Source organism: Propithecus coquereli, unplaced genomic scaffold, assembly GCF_000956105.1.
Source record: "Propithecus coquereli isolate 6110/MARCELLA unplaced genomic scaffold, Pcoq_1.0 Scaffold11, whole genome shotgun sequence".
Classification (NCBI taxonomy): domain Eukaryota; kingdom Metazoa; phylum Chordata; class Mammalia; order Primates; family Indriidae; genus Propithecus; species Propithecus coquereli.
In genome coordinates this window covers 8,880,122-8,903,747 of record NW_012134969.1, presented here as the reverse complement: position 1 = coordinate 8,903,747, position 23,626 = coordinate 8,880,122, and the positions used below count along the sequence as shown (strand labels likewise).

Below are 23,626 nucleotides of genomic sequence, written 5' to 3'. Positions count from 1 at the left end.
CCTAGTAATACTAATTAGCAAGATATATTGTAAATAGTCAATACATGTTTATTGAACAAATATGTAGAGTTTTAAAACTGGAACTATGTTGGAATAAACTAGAAATGGGAATGTTTTCATTTCTTCTCCTTGTCAACAGTGACAAGCACTGGTCATAGGGCAACTTAATTTTATCCAGACTTTCTGCCTTTAATATTATTCTACTGCAGTTCCATTCCACAGAACTCTCCAGGTCTTCTCATCCATGCCCTACTTTTAAGTATACGACATTCCTAACCAGATCCCCGAAGCTGCTCCTAATACTCCATAATTGATATGAAAATAATCGCTACGTTTCAAGTATATTGAAGCACAGAATAAGAATGAACAGCCTGGCAGTTCAAACTTTCTGGACTCCATCCTTTCATTCCAGCAGAGCAGCGTCGGTACCTCCCATCACTGAAGCTCTGTGGGTGTACCACGCCTCAGGTTCCAACCCAGAAACAGGTCCCCAGGTCTGCTGCTCTCTGATCCCACAGCTCAGGGGCACTTAGAGGCCTAAAGGTTGAATAGAGGTGAGCACTATCACCACTCTAATGAATTCTTTATGTAGCAAAATGCTTGTGAAAATAAGAAATAACATTAAAAAGTTTTAAGCTAATAAATAATGTGAAAGAAAAAATTGAGTATCAGGTATGATTATTCAAACTTAACTTTTACTAACTTAAAATGTGAATTCAGGCTGAGCATCATGGCTCACGCCTGTAATCCTAGCACTTTGGAAGGCCAAGATGGGAGGATCACTTGAGCCCAGGAGTTTGAGGTTGCAGTGAGCTATGCTGACACCCCTGCACTCTAGCCCCAGCAACAGAATGAGACCCTGTCTCAAAAAAAAAAAAAAAACAAAGTGAATTCAGACAAGGTAAATGGAAAAACAAACCAGTTAATTTTGACATTAGCAAGTCTGATAAAAAGTGGGATAAAAAAGATGTTAAAATCAAATAATAAAATGAGATTTTATTTATTATATTCATGCATTTATTGCTGTGGCAAGGACACCCCAAATGCATACTTGAGATTGGACCAAAAATCTGTACAAAGTTATTAATAACTAATTAAGACTTAAAATAAATGTTCATAGCTTTAGGGTACCTGCTGAATTCATATTAGTATATTAATATATTAGTTCTTGACTGTGTTGACTGTGTGTTTTAATGTGGCTATGATAAAAAATTGATATGGAGAAAATAGCTCTTTTTATAAAAGCAAAACAAATTAAAATGGAATAATCCATCTAAGGAAATAACCTCCATTTTTAAAAATAGGAGAAAAAAGATTTGGAAGACTCATTTAAACATCAGAGACCCTTCTAGGAATATTTAAGAAAATTTTTCTTATAGCCTGTAGAATAACTTTATGAAACATACTAGTAAGATAGACTCATTTTCTCATACCTACTAATGGAAATGTATACTTAATGGCATACCTCTTCCTCTTGGAGGGTGTTTTCATTAGAAATACAGTTGTCTAAGTTAATTTCAAACTTTACCCCTCTCTAAGAAAGAAACAAGAAAAAAAAATCTTAGTTTGGTAATTCAATAAAAGCCTTAAAATTACAACTCCCTAGCTCAGTTTTATTTGATGTTACCAATACTTAAAACCATTAGTCTAACATCATAAAACAGGGCAATTCCATAAAATGGTACAAGAAAAAATCACATAGGCAACCCAGATTGCAAAGTGTAGACTCCCTGGCTTTTCAATATGGAATTGAAAGGCAAAAATGCTTATTACCTTAGCTTTACATTTCTGTTCTGGAATTTTGCTTTCCTTTATGTTCTGAAGCCTCATTTGTTTCAAGTCTCCTTCAATGTCCTGAAAGTTTAGAGAAAAATACAATTCTGTCATTTAAGATTGATCAAAAAATTATATTTTCACAACCCCCGAACTCACAACACTGTACATCTACATGATTTCAATTTCTGGATTGAAATTGATGATTGATTTGAGAATAAAAACATGCCTTTGTTAAAGAAAGTTAATAATAATTTGCTGAAAACTTGGGTATGATATCCAGTAACTTGAAATATTAATACATTTAATATTTCAATGGATAAAATTTTATGATGTGACAATGATCATCATTCCTGTCCAGTCCAGTCAAACCCAATCCAATTCAAGAATGTACTTTTGACTATAGGATCTTTCCCTTAGAGGCTTATGATCTTCATCAGGAAAATAAGAAAAGCGCACAACTCACAATAGCTATAAAGGAAGGAGAGGGCTCTAAAAACTGACAGGCAATTTCAAGAAGGAAAAGAAGAAAACTGCAAAAGTGGATGACAAGAATTTCAAAGATCAGCTGAGAGGTGAACTCGCTATGCTGAGGTTTCTTAGGGTTCCAGCCCCTGCTTCCCTCTTCCTCAATAGGAGGGGGTCTCATTCATGCCTATGAATGTAAATGTCACCTTTATACAATGACTCTTAAACATCTTCCAGCTTCACGTTTCCTCTCCTCTGAGCTTCAGACTCCCATATTCTACTGCCTGCGTAACATCCCCTTCCCTTTAATATTCATTCCACAAATTCCTCTCGAGCACCCGCTATGTGCCGCATCTACACAATGGGTTAGCACAGCGAACGTGACCCAGAAGGCCCCTGCTGACACGGAGCTTACATTTTACTGAAGGAAGATAGGTAATAAATGAGTCAACAGATGAATGACATAATTTCAGAAAGTGTTAAGTGTCATCAAGGAAATGAAACAGGGGAATAGGATGGAAAACGAGTAGGGGGCGAGAGTAAGGCCGGCAAAGCTTGTTTGACATTTGATTTGCATCCTGGAATGATACGGCCCCTGGCATCTGAAGGTCCGGGGGAAGCATTTTCCGTGTGGAAGGAACAGCAAGGTGAAGGCCCCAAAGCAGGGGTGTAATCTCTCAGACCTTCTCTAACGCAGCCCAGATGGAACTCTTGACTGCCCCACACGCCTTCCAAGCAGTGGCTACTGCAAACTTCTGCTTCCTGTCAAGATGGGGTATCAGGGACCAGATTCACTTCCTCACCTGAGACAACTAAAGAGCCAGATCCAATACAGAAACAGCGGGTTTTAATACATCAGACATCTAGCCAAGAAAGAGATCTAGCAAAGAAAGAGAAACAGAAAACAAACGACACAAGCCCTACACCTGCCCCAGCCCCAGCCTACTGTCTTGAGAGAGTTTGCAGGCCCTGGCGCAGGGATGGGGAGCCCAAGCTGAGCCTGGCAGCCTCCCTGAGTTGATAAGACAAAGCTGAGGACCTGGGGATATCAAGGCTGCTAGAGTTTGAAGGACAGAGTCCCAGAGAGGAAAGAGCCACACAAAGACAGCATGGAACTCACATACGATGCTGGTGGGAGGGTAACACAGCACAACCACTTCGGAAAACCATTTGGCAGTTCTTAAAAAGTAAAATATACACCTACTATATGATCCAGCCATTTCGGTCCAAAGTATTTACCCAAATGAAAGAAAAGAAGCATATGTCCACGCGAAGATTTGTACATGAATATTTATGGCGGCTTTATTTGTAATAGGCAAAAGCCAGAAACAACCAAAATATCCATCTACAGGTGAATGAATAAACAACTTTTGATATATTCATACAATGTAATATACTCAGCAATAAAGAGGAATGAGGAACTATTACAGTGTGCAACATGGATAATCTCAACATTATTAAGCAAATGAAAGAAGCCAGACAAAAGAGAGCACATGCAGTATGACTCCATTTACATAATGCAAACTAATCCAGAAAATGCAAACTATCTGCAAAGACAGACAGCGGATCTGTGGTTGCCTGGAGGTGAGGTTGGAGGAGCGGCCGGGAGAAACGGGAGAGAGGAATTTATAAAAGGCCACAAACAAACTTTTGGGGGTGATGGATATGTTCACCATATTGATTAGGGTGATGGTTTCCTGGGTGCATGTGTCAAATGTTATAAAGTATAGACCTGAAGTATGTGCAGTTTATTATAGGCGGCTATCCCTCAATAAAGCTGTTTTTAAAAAGGGAGGGGGGACCCGAGTCCTGTTCCGTGGCAGTACGCTGGAGCGGCGGGAGAGAGACTGGACGCCAACCTAGAGCTCCCAGCTCAGCGAAGATCCCAGCCCCCAAGGCTGCCCCGTCATCACTTTTCACAGCGCCACAAGGGCCTTTCCCACGACATGACACTGGGGAACTCTGTAACAGCTTGACGCTGAATTCCCCAACCACTGGGGTGGATAAGGGTTGGAGTCTAAGATCGTTGTATTTTAAGGAAAATAAAGCAGTATGACACTTATTGTACAACTGAGACAACCAGGCTACCCAATCAAATCAAACAACCAACTTCACAAATACAAAATACGTAAGTCATAGTCCTGTTTCACTTCATAATATTGCAAGGCAGAAAAACACCCTTCCCAAGGTTGCAGGGCAAACAACTAACAATGCTTCGAACTGACACACACGGTGTGTGAAGTATATAGAAATGCTGTGGAAATATATTTGTTAATTCTAAGGGAGAGAGAGGAAAAGACTATGCTAGAAACTTCACCAGGAAGTCTGATATGATGGGTTTTGCAAGAAAAGAAGACAGGGAAAGGATATTTCAGTAGAGGAATGACCATTTTTCAAAGGCTTGGAGGAGAAAGATTCTTTTTTTAAATATGTAGAGCTTAAGAAAGTAATTTGAGAGGGCTAGACCTTTGGGTGTGTTTGGAGGAATTGTGAGAGATGAGGCTGGAACATTCTAAGAAATGGGCTTGCTAATGCCATGCTAAGAAAATGGGCTTTATGCTATTCACAAAAGGGAGTTGCCACAGATTGTCAAGCAGAGGTAAACGTGTTCACATCAGTATTTTGGAAACTCTACGAGTAGCACAAGAGAATTTAAAAACCTGTTTTATTATATAGCTGTATATTCCCTTCGAATAAGACAATGAAAATCTAAATTCAAAAAGTGGACAAATTCGGGGGTAATTATTTCCTTTACAAAAGTTTGCAAAGGGATCTGCTGTTGGATTCCTCTGGAGGCTAGCAGCCACCGATAAACATCAGATGCCTTTTCTGTTTGAAGATTTTGATAAAAATGCTGACAGAACTAAGGAGCAGATATTTTATTACACATTTTTGTAGTAAAAGTGTAACCTCCATATAAAAAATTTAGAAAGTAGTGAAAAAATAATCACCCCTATTCCCCACACCAATCTAAATACCTCTAAATAACACTGTTGGCATTTTGGCGTGTTTTCTTTCAAAGTTACTCCACAAAACATACAAAATTTTATCCACCTAATTTCTGATATCAACTTTTTTAGAGAAGGCATCATCATTTGCTTGTGTTCTTTCCTACATTTTAGTTATTTTTAGATGCTTGATTTTTTTTTTAACATTAAGGTATTAGATTTCTTTGTATTGCTAAAACCAGGTTAAAACATGAGAGAAAGAAATGTCTGTAAAATCTGAGCTGTCTTTTCATGGGTTTGACTATGATCCTACTGGCATCTTAGAATGTTTCCAAAGATGTTACAAGTTTACAATATGTTAAGGATTTCCAATTTCTAGTTGACTCTGGGCCAAGCTCTAACAATAAATACAATTTAAAATGTAAAGAATTACTCTATATAATTCGATAAGTCGATTGATAATACTAATTGCCAGTACAGGCCATATCATTGAGAATACTATTAAGCAAAAATAAAAGCATGCTTGGGCTTCTTCACAAAATCAATACAACTCCTTGTAAAGTAAAACATGTAATCACAAGAGTATTGCTTATGAGGTCATTTCACAGGTTGAATAATTTTCAGAATTAGTTGAAATCAACAGATTCATTTAGCATTATAATCCTATAATCTTTTCTCAGACAGAAAAAAATCTCTCTTGAGATCCATCTTCCTGGCCTCCCGTCCCCATCAAAAATGTAAGGTTGAAATGGAAGAGAAGGTGACCACCAGACTTCACGACCAATGTGTCTGAGACACGGACTCCCACCATCCCGAGAGCTGAACAGATGCTAAAAAGCAGCAGTTCTCAAACTGCACACTAAATTACCTGGCAAGCTTCTGCAGACAGGATGCCTGAGTCCCACCCACACCGTTTGGGGCAGAGCCTAGACATTTGAGTTTTTTAAAAGCTCCCCACAGGATTCCATTTGACAGTGAGGGGTAAGCACCAGGGACCAGAGCCAACTCACTGGGCAGCACACACGTCTAACAACGGCCGTCACTACCTGCACGGGAGCATCCTCAGACGCATCTTGGTGGACGGGCAGGTCACTCTTCCTCACCAAATAGGTGCTGTGACTTATTTTCGAGTTCTCCTTTAACACAAATTATACACAGTCAACACGACTGGTTTTGCGTGAGTTCTGAAGGCTGCTTGGCAGAGGCGCTGTCAGTGGGACTGGCGGGATAGAGCCTTCTTTACTCCTTTTCCCTGCGACGGCCTCAGTATCCCCCAGGCGCTTCTTTCATAGTCTCTGTATAAATGGTTGCTACCCACCCTTTCTGGACTCAGGCTTCCCATCGCAGACCTGCCTTAAATACAAGGCGCATGGGGGCCAGAGGCTGCCCACCACGAACCAAGCCTCTGCTCTGGAGAGAAGCACCTCCAAGCTGCCCCTGCCGGCACACGCTGTCAGAAAACTTGCGTGGCTCTTTCAGAACGCCTCCCCTAGCCCTGCCCCTCTACAATCCACTCTTCTTCTCAGGCCCGCCCCTTCTTCCCTAAAATCCCGTGTCCTGCTCATCGTCCTCGTCTTCGCTCCTGTGCACCTACAGGACTTAGCTATATTCCGTCTTGCTCTGTGAGTGTTTCATACGTGTGTCTTATCTCCCCAGCTATATATGAGCAGAACTGCGTATGCTAGAAAGAGTAGGGGCCTTCAGAGTCAGATATTTAAACATTTAGTCTGTCTTGTAATATCTACATGACTTTGGATGAGTTAATTTCTCCACTCTGGTGGGTCAATGATAGGAAGTTCGTATGTGAAAGCTCTAGTTCACAGCCTGACACATACGGCTGAATTGTACCACAAGCTCATTGACTTATATTAATTCGTCTGCATGCACTAGGGGCAGAGGCAAGGAGGAGAGAGGGAGGGAGAGACCTATTTCAGCAGCATGGCCATTCTACTCAATGAATGTGTCGCCAAGCGCATGTGAGGCTGGAGACACAGTCCCAGTGCCCGCAGGCCTCCTGTAGGAGTGTGTCAGGGCCCTGAGGGTATTCTTAGTATTTCAACAGCCATGTGTTTTTCATATAACACGGTCTCCAAACACAGGCTAGTTATTTCATCTGGACCTCTTCTGAAGCAGCAGTGATCTGCTCCAGCTCTAGAGACCTTCCCGAGAGCTGCAAAGATGAATTTCCCATGTGGCTCCTTTAACGGGTTTTCAAGAATCATCTCGACTGACTCAGATGTGACCTTATACAAGCCTTAGAACCTTACCTCTGCACACAGTTGAATTCAATAAATGCTAGTTTTTATTTCCCTCCTGGGCACGAACTTTCTGCATCTAATCCAGTTCTGGCGTAAAGTAGCCGCTCAGTAAATACTCATTGACTGATTCACGAGGAAGACAATCAACAAGTATTTTTAGTAACAGCCATTCCTATCTGAGAATCTCAGACATACTTATCACCTTGTGAGGTCTCCAGTAAACCACAATTAAGTGAAGCTTCAATTAGGTCTGACAGTTTTCCTATTAAAAAAGAAGTCTGCATCATGACCTCTAGGATAAAAATTTATCTTTTCTATAAGGAGATCGTTACTTTTAAGCTCAATTTAGTTAGCTCTAAATCGATACAGCGACGTTTCCTCTAGAAGAATGAATTTACCTCTGGTTCTCTCCCCATCTTCTTTCTAATTTCCTTCATGTCATTGTGGTACTGTTGGCGTATTTCCTCTAACTGCTTCCAGTATTCCTGGAAAGCAAACCCATTCCAAAAACTTTAAACACTTGTGAATACCTTCACAAAAGTAATCTCTATACAGCCTACAATTTTTAAAATGTGTCATATAAAATGAGAATTAGAAAATCTGTTGCTCCTAAAGATGATAATCTGCCGTATGTTTGGGCTGTGGTAATTCACACCCAGTGAGACAGCGGATTGAGTTATAGATCTCACTTTTATATATAGCCCCAACTGTGTTAATGACAAGTCCCACTTTTAGATATAATCCTGTTATGGGTTGGATTTTATTCCCCTTCAAAAATGATATGTTGAGGTCCTAACCCCCAGTGGCTCAGAATGTGACCTCAGTTGAAAATAGGGTCATCGTGATATAATTAGTTAAGATGAGGTCATACTGGAGTTGGGTGGGCCCCTATTTCAATGTGACTGATGTCCTCATAAGAAGATGGCCCTGTGAAGACAGAGACGCACAGGGAGAACACCACGTGACAGAGGCAGAGAATGGAGTCCCGCAGCTGCAAGCAAAGGAGTGCCAAAGTTTGCTGACACACCACCAGAGGCTAGGAAGAGGCAAAGGAGGATTCCCTTACAGGTTTCAGAGGGAGCATGGCCCTACTGACACCTTGATTTTGGACTTCCACTGTCCAGAATTGTGAAACAATAAATTTCTGTTGTTTTAAGCCACTCAGTTTGTTGTACTGTGTTACAGCAGCCCTAGGAAACGAATACGAGTCCTAACTATATAAATGATGGCGGACAATTATTTTATCAATCCAAGGTAAAGGGTGTTCTGAACTTAGCTATGTTGCATTCTCTGAGAAAGTGAAATACGTAACTCTGTAACTCTGTATCCCTTGTGACACCCAGCATGGTGCTTTACATATTGTGTCCAACAAGCATTTGTGCAACAGCAGCCTCTCAGGTACACTGGAGGAAATGTAATAGAAGTAACACCCCACGACAGTACAGAAGACAATAATATGAGTACAGTGGTAGCCCTGGAATTAGACTGTTTTTAACCTGTTCCTTCATTTTGTTTTTCCTAAACTGCAGCTCCTGGAAGCTAGACTCTTCTCCATTACTTCTTAGCTCTTGTCTCTGGTTGTGATTTGGCTCAGCAGAAGACGGACGAAGACCCTATTTATTGAATGAAATAATTTATAAAGCAACTTGCATTTTGGAAACATCTTCTGATTTGATGTTGACTTTTCCCTGTAAACAAGAATTATATCACCAAGCAAACCAAGTATTTGGGAGTTTTTTATGGTAAGTAGCAGAAGTTTCTTAATTTAGGTATGAAATATTAAACAGTTTATAAAAATTAATTCAACCATTGTTTATTCTTAGCAATTGATATTTTATACTACCTCTTTATACTACCTAGATTCATTTTCTGAATTTATAAATTATAATTGTGATATTAAAGTTCTATAAAGGTTTAGAGACCCTGGAACATGAGATTAGGTAGGGTAATAGAACTACAGCTTTTAAGCAGTTCAAAATAAGAGTGATACACATAGGATGCATATCCAGTCTCTCTTGGCCCCAGAATTCTGACATAGTATTTCAAGGTAAAGGTTAACTTTCATTTCAAATAACATACAGTAGTAACTTTTTTCAAATGTGCAGAAAAGTCTTTAATAAAGTAGAATCAAAGCATTGCAGCACTGAAAGGGAACTTGAAGTTCATCTACTCCAAAATTGTCATTTATAAATTGTCATTTATTAAGGCTCAGAGAAGTTGTATGAACTGCCCAAGGTCACACAGCAAGTGATAGAGCCAGTAAAGAAACCAGTCTTCCGAGACACTGACTCAAGCCTGTTCCCATTATTTTCTTTAGCTATTAAAAACTGGGAACTAATGAAGGGTAGTCTTGACCTTCGAGTGGAATGTACTCTGACTTAAGGATCCATGAATATCTGTGAGCAGAGAAACCATTAGGAAATTCCTGATTGTCTCCCATATTTGATATTTGACTTACCAATTGCTTTTCCACTTTTAACTTATATTGTTGAGCTTCAAATTTCCTCTGAAGGTACTCAGCAGGCCTTAGGAAATAAGAATGCTCAGCTTGAGTTGAAATTTTAATGAGTCTTAGGCACCAATTTGACAAGTGGATTTTCAGCTTAGCAATAAGATTCACAATTCACCTATGGTTTGAAGTTCCAAGTTTTAGAAGTAATTCAGAGTTACAGAAAATTTACACTGGGAAAGACAATTTTAGAATCAAGAGGAAAGAGGGATAAAGAGAAGAGTAACAGTTGGCGATACAGGAGAGAATTAATCGGAAAAAGATTCTGATGCAGTGATTTCTCTTCGGGGCAGGATTCTGTCCTTCCATAGTCTGTAATATGTTGGGAGGAAAACAAACCCATGCCCAGGTCTTTTCAGGCTTTGTGCAGGTGTCTAACGCACAGGTTGTCACTCCTGATTTGACAATGGCCGTGTGTCTGTTTCCTGCACTAAAAGCTAAGCTCCCTGAGAACAGAACGTGTCCTTCATCCCTATACCTTACCTGATGTGCCGGCACATAAATGCTTAATGAATAAAGAAGTGATGCTTTAGCTGTGTCTCAAAAGTTTAAGGTATTTTGCCAGCACGATTCTGGCCAATTCTGGTCAAACCATTTTCAGCTTACTTACATTTTATATATCCATCTTTTTTTGCAGAATTTCTTGCAAAGAATTTCCGTCATTACTGGTTGCTAAATGAAAACTGCATAGGATGAACTATGTGATAAAGAGTTTTGGAATGCCAGTAACTTGTAAGGCTCCAAAGATAGAACTATCATTTCAGAAATAACTCCTTTAGGAATATCACGATAAGCAGCCCCCAATTTATTAGAGTCAAGTTAGTAATCAGTTTAGAAATATGATGAAATGTCAAGCTAATTAAGGTCTCTGGGTCTTAGTTCCTTATCTGTAAAATGGACACAGTACCATTTCACAGGGGTTGATAAGAGGATTAGAAGAGATTAGGGCTGTGAAGGTTTCCAGCCAGTGTCTGACACATAGATAGCACGTGAATCAAATGAGGGCTAAATTGTAGCACTCATCCCTCTCAAAACCCCAATTTGTATGTGTGACGATGTCTCTCCTCCTCTTTATACCCCCTTCACCCCCGGACCCCTCTCTCCAACCCTGTACAAATTCCTCTTCCTCCATCCCATCGCCTGGAATCGGAGCTCCAAGAGAGAGGAAGCTGGGGAGAGGGTGTACAATGAGGAGGGATTACTGGTCCTCGAGGGGCATCCTGGGAGACAGTGGGACGGGGCTATGATGGGGAAGAGAAGGAACTTTCTACCAGTCCATGTGAAAGCTTGGGAGATAAAACCATACGTAATCAAAATAATTGATAGTTTGTCAGCTTTCAAATCTAGACAAAGAGGGGAAGATATATTTTTCCAGTGGCTGAGCAAAGGGAAAGGGAGTTTTGTGGCTGCTCCCAGTTTATATGTAAAATGTATGTCCCTCATTAATTGAGTCTGACATGGACATTACAGTTTGAACTAATGGAACACATAAATTTTGATAATCGGGGGGTAATTTAAAATGTGTTACGGAGATGGATAAAACCATAAGAGCACCCAGTATCTCTAAAAATAAAACATCTAGCTGAGTGTGGTGGCACGTGCCTGTAGTCCCAACTCCTCGGGAGGCTAAGGCAAAAGGATCACTTGAGCCCAGGAGTTCAAGGTCAGCCTGAGCAATATAGTGAGATCCTGTCTCTAAAAATATAAAGTTAAAATAAATTAAAACATCTACTTTTCCCATGATGCATTTCTGAAGAAATCATTCTTTCATCATTCTTGCTTACCTAATTTTCACTAGCTATTAATAGGATCACTCTCGCATAGACTCTTATATTTTTCATGACATCCAAAATTTCAACAATAAATAACCACAGTCATCAAAGTTAGCAAATTCCCAACCGTGAACAAAAAAATAATTTGATGACAAAAAATAACTTGCAGACACAGGTCCTCAGCCCTGTGCCAGGAGTCAATGATCCTGGACACAGGAGTACTGACATCAGTGTGAAAAAAAAAAAATTGAAAATATTATAGATCTATAGAAATATGTTATGGAGCAAACTTTTTGAAAATTTACCATAAGAATATTAAATCGCAGTATATTATTTTCTTTATAATATATCCATATTTTGAAAATCCCTAGAATATAAATGTTAAATGAAATATATTTCACTTTGCAAAATGTCTCAAATGATCATTTGATTTCAATCATTCAATCATTGATTCATATAATGACTTCTTTGAAAAATGGAATATATACAACTATCTTTATCACCCCTCAGATAGTGGAATTTACTAGGAGGAAAGAAAAATATTAAAAATTCAAGAGTATGAATCTGTGCCTATAGTTAAATGGCTCCACAAATAAGAAGATAAGCTATATCAGACTTGAGATGAAAAAGGGTGGAGGGAACTGTGGATTGAGGATTTAAAATGAAGGATTTGGAAAGTTCTCCCTGGATTATTTATTTTAGGAGAATTTGGAAGGATTTCAGAATAAAGAATGTCGATATATAAAGATATTCTCAGAGAACCAAGGCTTAAGTTAGACTACAGTATTACCATTGACGTGGGGATGGGCCAAGCATTTCTTCCTGATTATAATTTTCTTCCATTCCAGTATCTTTTTGTGGAACAGAGTGATAACTTGGTCCATGGGCTCTCTTCCTCAACAAGTCAAGTCGAGCATAATAATAATCATAATGTTCATACACGGCAGCAAGTTTGGGCCTTTCTATCATTTTTATCTGAGGGAAAGAAAAGGGAATATTTTTTTTAAAAAGTAACACAAATCTATAATCACTGACAATTCGATGGTGACCATAGTTAAGACAAGGTATCGAAGGTGTATTTTTGTTATTTTTGTTCTGCACTTGTCTTCAGAGTAAAATAATCTTAGAGTCCCCGAATCTTAGAGTTGAAAAAGACCTTAGAAGTCTAAGTACTGTAGTATATAGTTTGTAATTTTGCTAAGGTGTGGATATGAATCATGCATACTTCATGGCTAGGGTGTGAAAAATACTTACCTAGTGAGTATGCCTCACCAACCCAATAACTGAAACTATAAACTATTGTTTTTTCTATTTCTCATAAACTTGTTTATACGTTACTGAACTTTATGGGAGAATAAACGTTATTGTGCAACTCACAAATTTGGGGATTTGCAACATTTTTAGTTTCTGATAAATTGACTAAATGCAAAATGGCATCATGACTTGAAGGAAAGAAGACGCTGAGTCATTCAGAGTCATTCTTCCCAAGAAACACAAGGTCACACAACAGCTATGACAGGCATGTTACCACCGCAAGCTACTCCTCACCACCCCTCCAACCAGAACAGAATGAGAGGAGGAGAACTGGAAACAAAAGTTTATCAAAAGTTTATCTTAGAGCTGAGTAGAGACAGGAATCTTAGAGTTGAGCTAGAAGACAGGAATCAGATCAAATTAAGATACGAAAGGCAGTCAAGACCCTGTTGCTAAGAAGCAAAGTAGGGTCAATTTAACATTAAATGTGACAACTCTGCCTACTTCACAGATGATAATAAAAGAGAAAAGATCAAACCGCTGGAAAGACCTAGGAACTCATAGTTGGGAATATGAATAACTAAAAAATCATTAAAACTGAAACGTTCTCACCGTAAAGAGGTAACACATTACATTCTTTATTCTTTTTAATGCTATATGGATCGTACATATGTTAGATTGGACCATATATTGGTCAAATCATTAACCTACCAAAATTGCACTTTCATATAGTTCTATTTAAATATTAATGTAAATGTATAAAATTTGGTTTATTAGTCTAAGCATAAGTTATATGTTTATTTTTAGAATCTTTTAAAGGAAGAGGAAGGTTTTTTTTTGTTTTGTTAATTTCACCTGCATATAACCCAGAAGAAGGTGGTAGTAATTACTTGTTGAAAAATGGTTAGAAATAGAAAAAATATTGGAAGGAAATAAACACAACTTGTTTAAAATTTTCTCTAAAATCCCAAGTAGTAATGGGAACATCAGAGGTGGTTCCCATGGAAATTCACTTACTTCACTCCATCAGCAGAAGCTTTTCAACAGATTAGAAAAAATGTCAACTTGTTCAAAAGTTCTCCTAATTTATTCCACACTCAAAACTTTTGGATTTTTTTTTTCTTCTTCAGGTCTGATACACAGCATTCTGAATCATGGCATACTTTTTTTATTTCTTTAATAAAGTTAAACTACTTTTTATTAAATGACGAGCAATAATTTAACCAATAGTTTTTTAAAAATCTGTTTATACAACACGATTTCTAAAACATCCAGATGTTAAGTAAACACTTAGTAAATATACTTCCAAATGGTCCTCTAATTATCCCATAAGCCATCTCTAAAAATACAATTCTTCAATTAAAAGACAATAGCCATTTATCATCTATATACCAGAAGCATTTCACTAGCTCACTAGCATGAGCTAAAACAGTCAACACTGCCAAAGTGGATTCAAATAGCTAAGCATAAAGAATCCCTATGAAAAGATCAATTATTATATAATAAAAACCTCTTAATTGTACACATAACATGTTAGAATTAAGAGTATGAAATGCAAAGTGTTTTCTATTGCTACATTACTTGCCCTATACAGAAAAACCTTATTTATTCAAAGAAATTAGAAGAATTTTAATTATAAAAAGAAAATGAAAACTAATATATACTGATAAGAAAATACAGTATTGCTTTATAAAATATAAAAACTAGAAGTTGTCCAATGAGGTACCACTTTAATGCTCATTACCAAATGATTTTATTATAAGCACAAAACTAGTGGACTCTAAATTAATGAGCTTATACCTCATTAACATGTGCAGATAGGTCTGTGAGAATATACCATAGCTAAGGAACCAGAGAGAGGGTTTAGTATGACTTACAGATATGGGCTTCTGGGCTCCAGCTGGTGGTCTCCATTCATTTCTATGTGATATATCCTTCCTTTTAATTGATGGGCACTTTTCCTGGAATCTCACTTTCTGTATTTTAGACTCTTATTTAACCAAAATAAAACAACTTCAATTTCCAAAAATTTCTACACGTTTAATATTGATACTCGTAAGAATATAAACACAAGCTACATTTCATAAAGTAAGTTCACTTTAGTCAGAGATGTTTTACATACACAATGAGAGAATTGATGAAAAATCACTATGCATTATCTTTCAATGGAGAAAACTATTCTTTTCCGGAGTTCCTTTGTATGTTTTTGGTAACACATAACGTTACTTTTTTAAAAATTAGGAATTAATGTTGACATTTACAGAAACCATTTGCATGGGATAATAGTCAAAGTCATGAAATGCAGTCATCAAAGCTTGGGTTATCAGGCCACGCCATTCATGTGCACTGTTGTTTAAGATGTATCAGTAGCTCTTCTAATATGTTTGTCTCCATCAAAATTTATTCTTGTTTCCCTATCTTTTCTATATTAGAAGTGTGGACAATGCACTTTCTCTCATCCTCTACTTACCTACTTTCTAAACATTCTCAGTCTAGACTGGTAAATAACAATGTCAGTCAAACCAAATGGCAGAGGCTCATTCATTTTCCCTTTATAACTTTCCTCGAGTTTAAGTTCTCTATCACAGTGGATAACGTGTCCCTACCACAGATTCCTTGGAGAGATTTTCTGTTCCTCCTGACCCTGTAAGTCCAGATATTTGGTTATGGCTAAATCTTGGGGCTCTTTCACAGCATCAATTGAATTAGTAATTTTCTCTTCCTTACCACAGGGCACTTCATCACTTCAGATGATCCCTTTTTTCTTTCTTTCTTTTCTTTCTTTCTTTCTTTCTTTCTTTCTTTCTTTCTTTCTTTCTTTTTTTGTGCGTGTGGTGTCATCATAGCTCACTGCAACCTCAAACTCCTGGGCTCAAGTGATCCTCCTGCCTAAGCCTTCCCAGTAGCAGGCGTCACCACACTGGGCTAATTTTTTTGTTGTTGTTTTTGTAAAGACAGGGTCTTGCTCGTGCTCAGGCTGGTCTCAAACTCCTGGCCTCAAGAGATCCTCCCACTTCGGCCTCCCAAAGTGCTAGGATTACAGGTATGAGCCACCATGCACGGCTTTGTTCATATTTTTTTTTAAAATGTCTATGTTCAATATATTTGGTGCAATTTCCCCGCTAACATTGCCAGCTGTATGTGATAACTGGCTGTGTGGGACACTTGTAATAAATGCATAAGTCACTCTTACCCTGGACCACCTTCCCAGCAGGTTGAGATGCTGACGCTCTTTCCCTGTGTAGAAGTGTGCGATTGAATTCTTCCTTAATGACCTAAAACCAAATACAGGAGTCAAGGACCTGTGAACCAAGATCGCTGCCAAAATCCAGTCACCTCAAAACTCACCTCAGGAGCCAAGTATTTGGCAATAAGATTCTCTAAAAAGGGCCTTTTCAAAATGGAATTAATAGATGGTCGATCTCGAGGAGATACTTTAAAGAGTTGAGGTATCAAGGACCGTAGGTCACGAGAAAACCTTGGAGATATTGGGGCAAAATGTGCTTGACAAATCTTCAGAACCAGCTGGTGTAAGCTGTTACCCTCAAACTGAAAGGACAAGGAGCAATGATACTAAATCAGAGAAAAGTTAAATACCAGCATTACAGTAATAAATATGCCAAAAAACAAAAAAATGTTTTTAAGCTGCAGTTATTCACTATGGTCTACCCTAACTTGTTTTCATCAACTCATCTTTCATGAGTAGATACTGCAGACAGTTACTCAATGAGATGCCATGTTATTTAAAACAAGTTTTTTTGTTTTAATTTTTTTCTTATGATCAAAATAATATTTACTCATTATAAAAAACTGGAAAGTATATGAAGTTATAAAGTCAGGAAAAATACATATAATTTTACCTTTCAATCTTTTTTATATTTATTTATTTGTTTGTTTATTTATTTATTTATTCTGAGACAGAGTCTCGCTCTGTCGTCCCGGCTAGAGTGCAACAGCGTCATCATAGCTCGCTGCAACCTCAAATTCCTGGGTTCACACGATCCTCCTGCCTTTGCCACCCAAGTAGCTGGGACTACAGGCACATGCCACCAAGCCTGGCTAAATTCTTCTATTTTTTGTGGAGCCGGAGTCTCGCCCATGGTCAGTCTGGTCTCAAACTCCTGACCTCAAGTGATCCTCCTACCTCAGCCTCCCAGAGTGCTAGGATTACAGGCATGAGACACTGTGCCCAGCCTCTGGTCTTTCTAAAAGTAATGTTTATTTTACAAAGTTGAAGTCATACTGATACGAAATTTTATGTCTTACTTTTATTAAATTTACATAAACATTTTTTCATTTCCTCAAAAACCTTCATAAATCAGAAAATCTCCTATTGTATGAAATCGTCAGTTATTTATACACAATAATAATATTCAACAGCATGGTGTGGCAATAAAGGTACAGGTTTTGGTCAGACACTAGCTGTGTAACCTACAACAATAATTAATAATTAATAATAATGATGATGACAGCTCTGTAGAAAAGAGTTGACACAGCAGGCTATCCTTAGAAAGGCCTGCTTACAATGTTGGCCCCTTGGCTGGTATCTGAGAACTTAGATATCTGGAGAATTCTCATTATTCCCTAATTGTTAAGAGTGGCTCTTTGTCTAAACTATTTATGCACAAAATATGGTTTATGTTGACTACTTGGTTTCTTTCCGTGAGTCTGGGAGTTTGATATATGCCAGACAGAGGGTTCCTACATGACCAGTGCCCAATAAAAACCCTGTGCAGTGGGTATCTAATGAGCTTCCCTCGTAGATAACACTTTGGTGTTGTCAAAACTTGTTGCTGGAGGAATTAGCACATCCTGTGTGACCACTGGGAGAAGACTCTTAGAAGCTTGTGCCTGGTTTCCTACAGACTTTGCCCCATGCACCTTTTCTTTGCTAAAGATATATATTCACACACAATATATTTTTAGTGGAAAAATGCTACATATACTATTCTCCAACTTGGACCTTTTACTTTAAAATATTGCTCGAACTTCTTTCCAAGTCAGGACATACCGATCTATCATTCTTTTTAATAGTTTATCCATATAATTTTTAACAATCTAATAAAATCAAACATTAACCTTGTTCTCCCAGAAGTAATTTCATTTATATGATTTCAATAATTCAAGATTAATCTGATGATTAACATACTTACAGGATGCTTAAGTGTGCAGAGCTCGTATAAGACACAACCAAGAGACCAAATATCCCTAAGGAAGATAAGAGTCTTATATGCCAAGAATATATCCATAATTTTTATTTTATTTTATTTTATTTTATTTTAGAGATACTCTGTTGCCCAGGTTGGAGTGCAGTGGCCCAATTATGGCTCACTGTAACTTTGAACTCCTGGGCTTAAGTGATCCTCCCACCCCAGCCTGCAGAAGTGCTGGAATTACAGGCATGAGCCTCCATGCCCAGCCCATAATTCTTAATAAAAGCTTTTATCCTTACAGCACCTTAAATTTGTATAGCTTTACAATTTTATATAGGTTGATTAGTTTTTACAAATGCTTTTAAATATATTATCAATTCTTACTCTAAACTAAAAGAAGAAGTAAAATAAAAACCATGAGTAGTTTGTCGGAATGCCAGCAGACAAAAAGTATATGAACTTTGCCACAATCTGATGGCTCACTATTTATGTCGGCTTCATGCTGAAAGAAAATGTGTACATGAGGAAATTTTGAGCAATTTGGAGGAGGGAGGCAGGACTCAAATATGGATTTGTTTTGACTCAAAAGATAATATTGGGTTGATTTTGAAAGGTATATTCTACCCAAGGCTCTTGACAGAATCAAAGTTATATTACACAATGAACACAGTATTTGGTTCTCAATAAACATTTGAAAAATGTACTTAAAACATATGACTCAAGCTTTGCTCTTTACAGACTTAGTATGTAGTAAATATTTAAATGTGATTGGTTTAATAAGGAGTTATTTTATAGAACAAAAACACAATTAAATCTAACAGACCAAAGTGCCAAAATTAGGATGATTCATTAAAGTGAGGTAAATGGCTTCACTACTTCGCAACAATTCCTCTGTGTGTGTGTATGAGAGAGAGAGAGAGAGAGACCTATACTCAAGGTTTGAGTATAATAGAAAGTGATTACAGAATTGATAGGAAACAAATTTAAACTGCTTTCCAGAGTTTCTAGAAACTCACTGCCCACACAGAATTTTGTCTTTCTTTACTAAGTCTTCCATAGGCCCCCAACTTCTCTTCTGTTTCCAGAGTGCCCTCTGTAGCCAGCGTAGTGAATTCACAAGCCCAGGGCTCAGGCCAGTAATGAAGCCACCTGGGGTCCCGTGGGGTTGTTTGCAGACCTGGCACCACCTCGCATGGTGCGGACTGTGTGAACCAGGAAATGATCTGCTGGTTTAAAGGGCCCCGGGGCTGCCCAGCTGATGATCGCTAAGATCTTCCAATTTTCAGAAGCACCACATCTGCATGTTCTAAAGTCTTTCAATATTTAAATGTTGACTCAAATTCTTAAAAAGCAGTACAAGAAAACAAAACAAGCTTCTGACCCAGGGCTGTCTGCTGGCAGTACCAAGCTCTGCTTTGAACAGCCTGCCTTCCGTCAACACACCCTGCCTTCCATCAACACACCCTGCCTGTATTACTGCACAACTTGAGGCCAAACTCTTTGGTGCCAGGCGATGTCTCTATTATGCAGAAAAATTCTCACTATTCTTTCTGTAAATCTCTATCATGTGGGCTTTGCTTTCCAGTTATCTTTTTCAAAGTCCAACAGCCAAATATCCCTTGGGCATTTTCCTAAACAAATGGACAATCGACTCCCAAAGGAAACTCACACTTATCAAGGCCAACTTGTTCAATTGCAGACAACTTCGAAAAATGAAATTTTTTTCCTTCTCCTTACATGGAAGTAAAAACTACCTCCTCTTCACCTTTTGTTGGTGTGTATATTAAGATTACTGCTGAGAACTAGACTCTGATATCACATACATAAAAACTAGTTGCATTTTTAAGCTGGAAGACACCTTAAACATTACCTTGCCAATGCTCTCATTGTTACAGGTTGGGGAATTGAAGCCCACAGAGGTCAACTGACTTGCTGAAGTTAGTGACTAAGCCAAGACTAGGATTCCTTGCTCCTGATCCAGTGCTCGGTCATCAGACAGCATTGCCTTCTACCTGATACTCTACAACACCTTCCTGCAATAGATCAAACAGTGCTCGAAAGGTATGAAAATAAAAGACACAGACGCACAGTGACTGTGATTTTCGATGTTATTTTTTATATCACTTATATCTTTGAATGAAGAGAAATATCTCTCTTTCTAAATAAATTCAAAAGCTTCAGGGAACACTGGTAGAGACAGTCACTGGGATCCCCATTTCACACATGAAGAAAACGAAATTACAAAAGTACCATAAGAAAGAGAGAAGGAATTAGAATTTTAGTTTCTGGAATCGTAATTCAGTATCACCTGTCAGATTTTACTGACACTTTCAAACTGATAGCAACTCACGTTTTATTGTTGTAGGGCTTATTCTGACAGATCTCTGGGGACAGGTAGTAAGGTGTTCCAACACAAGTTCGAGCAAGTTCCATGGAACTAGTAAGTTACATTGAATAATAAAATAGCATGATTTATTATTGGAGCAAGAAAAGGCTAAAGACATGGACATGCAAGAAAAAAGTATGAAAATGGATAACACAAAATACGATGCATGCACATATTAGAAGAAAGTAAACGTGGTACATTGGTAATAGAGTAATAAAATCACACTACACAACATTACCAACATCATTCTATTACGTCACAATTTATCCTGGGAATTTTAATGTCAAAGTACCATCTGAATGATTTCATACATTTATATAAAGGTATCTAAAATTATTTGGGAAACCAAGCTTTTACTATCTTCTTAATTCATAGGACCTAAAATTACATATATTGGCTGTTCTTAATAGAAAGAAAAATTATCTTTAAAAGTACTTACTTATTCAGGACTCTTGCTATACCAAAGTCCCCAAGCTTTGCAACAATTCCATTCTTGCTAAGAAAAATGTTCTATAAATGGAGAAAATGTTATATTGTTTGAGATACTTAGAGGAAAGAAAAGATGATTTCTGTCTTGGTCTTCTCTCTGAGCTGTTACCTGAGCTTTTATGTCCCTGTGTAATATCTTCCTGTCGTGAATATGTTTTAGTCCTAGAGAGATCTGTACAAACCAACTCAGGATCTGCAGAGGGAATATTGAAAAGTCTGGTAGTCACTGAAATGTCTTCATGATAACATGCAAAAAGAGAGAAATTATACAGTGTGTATGTGTATTTACAGGAATAAAGCTAATAGATTCACCTTATCGTATTATTATTTTCATTTTACAGATAGAAAAATGGAAACACAATCCAAACATCGCTGGTATCAAAGGGAATTCTACATACAGAAAAAGATAAGTAGAAGTAAGGGAAAGAGAGAGGTTAGGTCAGTGATTTTCTAGATTCCTTATTTAACACTGGGTTGCTGATTGCCTCAGGGGTAGCAGCCAGGCAGCTGTGTTTTCTGATCTGCCTGGGAACATTGGATCTCCCCTTCAGGAGAGGGAGGATGCCAAAGGAAGGGAGAGAAAGCAGAAGACATGGAGAATCTGTGAGGTTATTAGCAATTGTAATGAAATATCTATCTATCTAATACAAAACCAACAAATATTTTACTTTTAAAGCTGAATTTTATTTCTTAGTCATGATTTTATTTTATCTTTGTTGGCCATGAGCCTCTTTATGAAAATGTGTTCTGTGCCTATGGGATTTATTTAAACTATTTTAATATTTCACTGGTTCTTTGTCTACCAAATAATACAGGAAGAGGAAAATAACAGGAATAAAAGCTATATTTCAGACATTACTCTTCAGTTGTAATTTTAGTTCATTCCCAACAAAGGGAAATGTAATTTGAAATTTTGTCACGGAAAGCATTTTTATAAAATGTGGCAAAATAATACCTAGATGAAAAGAAAAGAGGGTTGCTATGAGTATGGAATTTAATACATAATGTAAATGAGCATGAGAAGAATGCTTGATTAATTTCACAGAGGCTAGAGATATTGATTCTTTAATCATTCATATATTCGAAATATTCAACTTTAACTCTAGGAGGAAATTATATGGGCATGATGCTCTTACATGCGAAATTGGAACAAAGAAACAAATGGCCAAAAGAAAGATGGGCCATTCTCGGGTGCTGCTCGAGGCAATGGCCTTCCCCATCAATCACACGGGTCCTAATTCGGATTCCTCTCCACACACACATACCTGTGTCCTTCATGAGCACAACTCCCAAGAGGGTTCCAAAGGAGGCTTTGGAGTATAGAAAAAAAATTTTTGTGCAAAGAGAAAATGGGAACTGAGGCCATTACTCTTCAACTTTTCTCTCCCCCTCTTAACAACCAATGAAACGAAACAGGCATTGCTAAGATCTTCTATCCTCCCCTGGCAAAGTGGGATATTTCAAAACAGAGTATCAAATGGTAAAAGAAAGAACAGTGAAGCTATAAATATGTCACATTTTAAATGACTAAGGAACTCCACATTCAGATTTTTTTTTTTTTAGCCATGAAGATTTATCGCAGAGGCATCTGACATGAGATTGTCCAAAGAGAAAATCTTTTCTCCAGAAAACTTCAGTCGCAAAAACAGATTCAGTTTAAGCTCAATTGCAAACTTGTTCTGGACTAAAATCTACCAAGAATATTGATCCACTATTTTATGGTTTGAACTTCTCCACCAAAAGTCATGCTTCATATAAACATGGTCTACTACTTATGCCATTATAAATTTAATTCCCCCACACACGTATAAATTAGAATGCAAATTAGAAGTGTTTTTACCTGATCTTCACTAAATAACACTCCCCGTTGTCTATTGATCCTTTTCATGAGATCCCCTCCATCACAGTATTCCATTACAATAAACAGCCTGCTGTTCTCTGTAAGAAAAGGGATCATTTAGTGCTGGAAGGCTTTCAGATATTTATCAATCATTTGCCTTTCAAGTTCTAGAAGGTGGAGAATATAACAGAAAAATGTAATATATAAAAGTAAAAAATTCTGGCTGTAGAATCAAGATGGACTGGGTTCTAATCCCACTTTACCACTTGTATTTCTTAGTCTGTGACACCAGGTAAGTGACTTTAATTCCTCTGTGCCTCATTAGCTCATCTGTAAAATGGAAATGGTAGTATAGAAATTTTCTCTTAGGAAATTTCTATATTATTATTCAACCATTGAGTACTGACTGACCTCTGTCTAACCACTCACTAGGTTACTGGACACTCCCCATTACTGTTGTCCCTCAAGACAGACACTAGTGGCTACCAGGCTCTCTCGTATATCCAAGTACCTCTGCTCCCACCAATTAAACTGATTCTTAACAACATCATTGTGCTTGTTCCCAAATCTGTTTATGCCATTTATTCTTTTTTTTTTTTTTTGAGAGAGAGTCTCACTCTCTTGCTTGGGCTAGAGTACCATGGCATCAACCTAGCTCACAGCAACCTCAAACTCCTGGGATCCAGCGATCCTCCTGCCTCAGCCTCCCAGGTAGCTGGGACTACAGGCACGCACCACCATGCCCAGCTGATTTTTTCTATTTTTAGTTATTTGGC

The 23,626-nt window shown here is 37.9% G+C and overlaps 1 protein-coding gene across 1 annotated transcript in view; it reads right to left on the bottom strand.

Annotated features, from left to right (window-relative positions):
• Window positions 1-23,626, bottom strand: part of NEK5 (NIMA-related kinase 5) — a 48,213-nt gene that overhangs the window by 4,076 nt on the left and 20,511 nt on the right. Inside the window, exons 4-18 of the mRNA XM_012648401.1 lie at window positions 22,851-22,948; window positions 21,120-21,203; window positions 20,961-21,031; window positions 20,486-20,572; window positions 18,136-18,190; window positions 16,331-16,531; window positions 16,176-16,257; window positions 14,860-14,972; window positions 12,519-12,703; window positions 9,906-9,972; window positions 8,944-9,060; window positions 7,846-7,932; window positions 6,200-6,325; window positions 1,774-1,854; window positions 1,466-1,534 (exon numbers count right to left, since the gene is read on the bottom strand). Of these exons, the coding sequence (XP_012503855.1) occupies window positions 1,466-1,534; window positions 1,774-1,854; window positions 6,200-6,325; window positions 7,846-7,932; window positions 8,944-9,060; window positions 9,906-9,972; window positions 12,519-12,703; window positions 14,860-14,972; window positions 16,176-16,257; window positions 16,331-16,531; window positions 18,136-18,190; window positions 20,486-20,572; window positions 20,961-21,031; window positions 21,120-21,203; window positions 22,851-22,948 (1,523 nt within the window). The remainder of the gene's footprint in view (window positions 1-1,465; window positions 1,535-1,773; window positions 1,855-6,199; window positions 6,326-7,845; window positions 7,933-8,943; window positions 9,061-9,905; window positions 9,973-12,518; window positions 12,704-14,859; window positions 14,973-16,175; window positions 16,258-16,330; window positions 16,532-18,135; window positions 18,191-20,485; window positions 20,573-20,960; window positions 21,032-21,119; window positions 21,204-22,850; window positions 22,949-23,626) is intronic.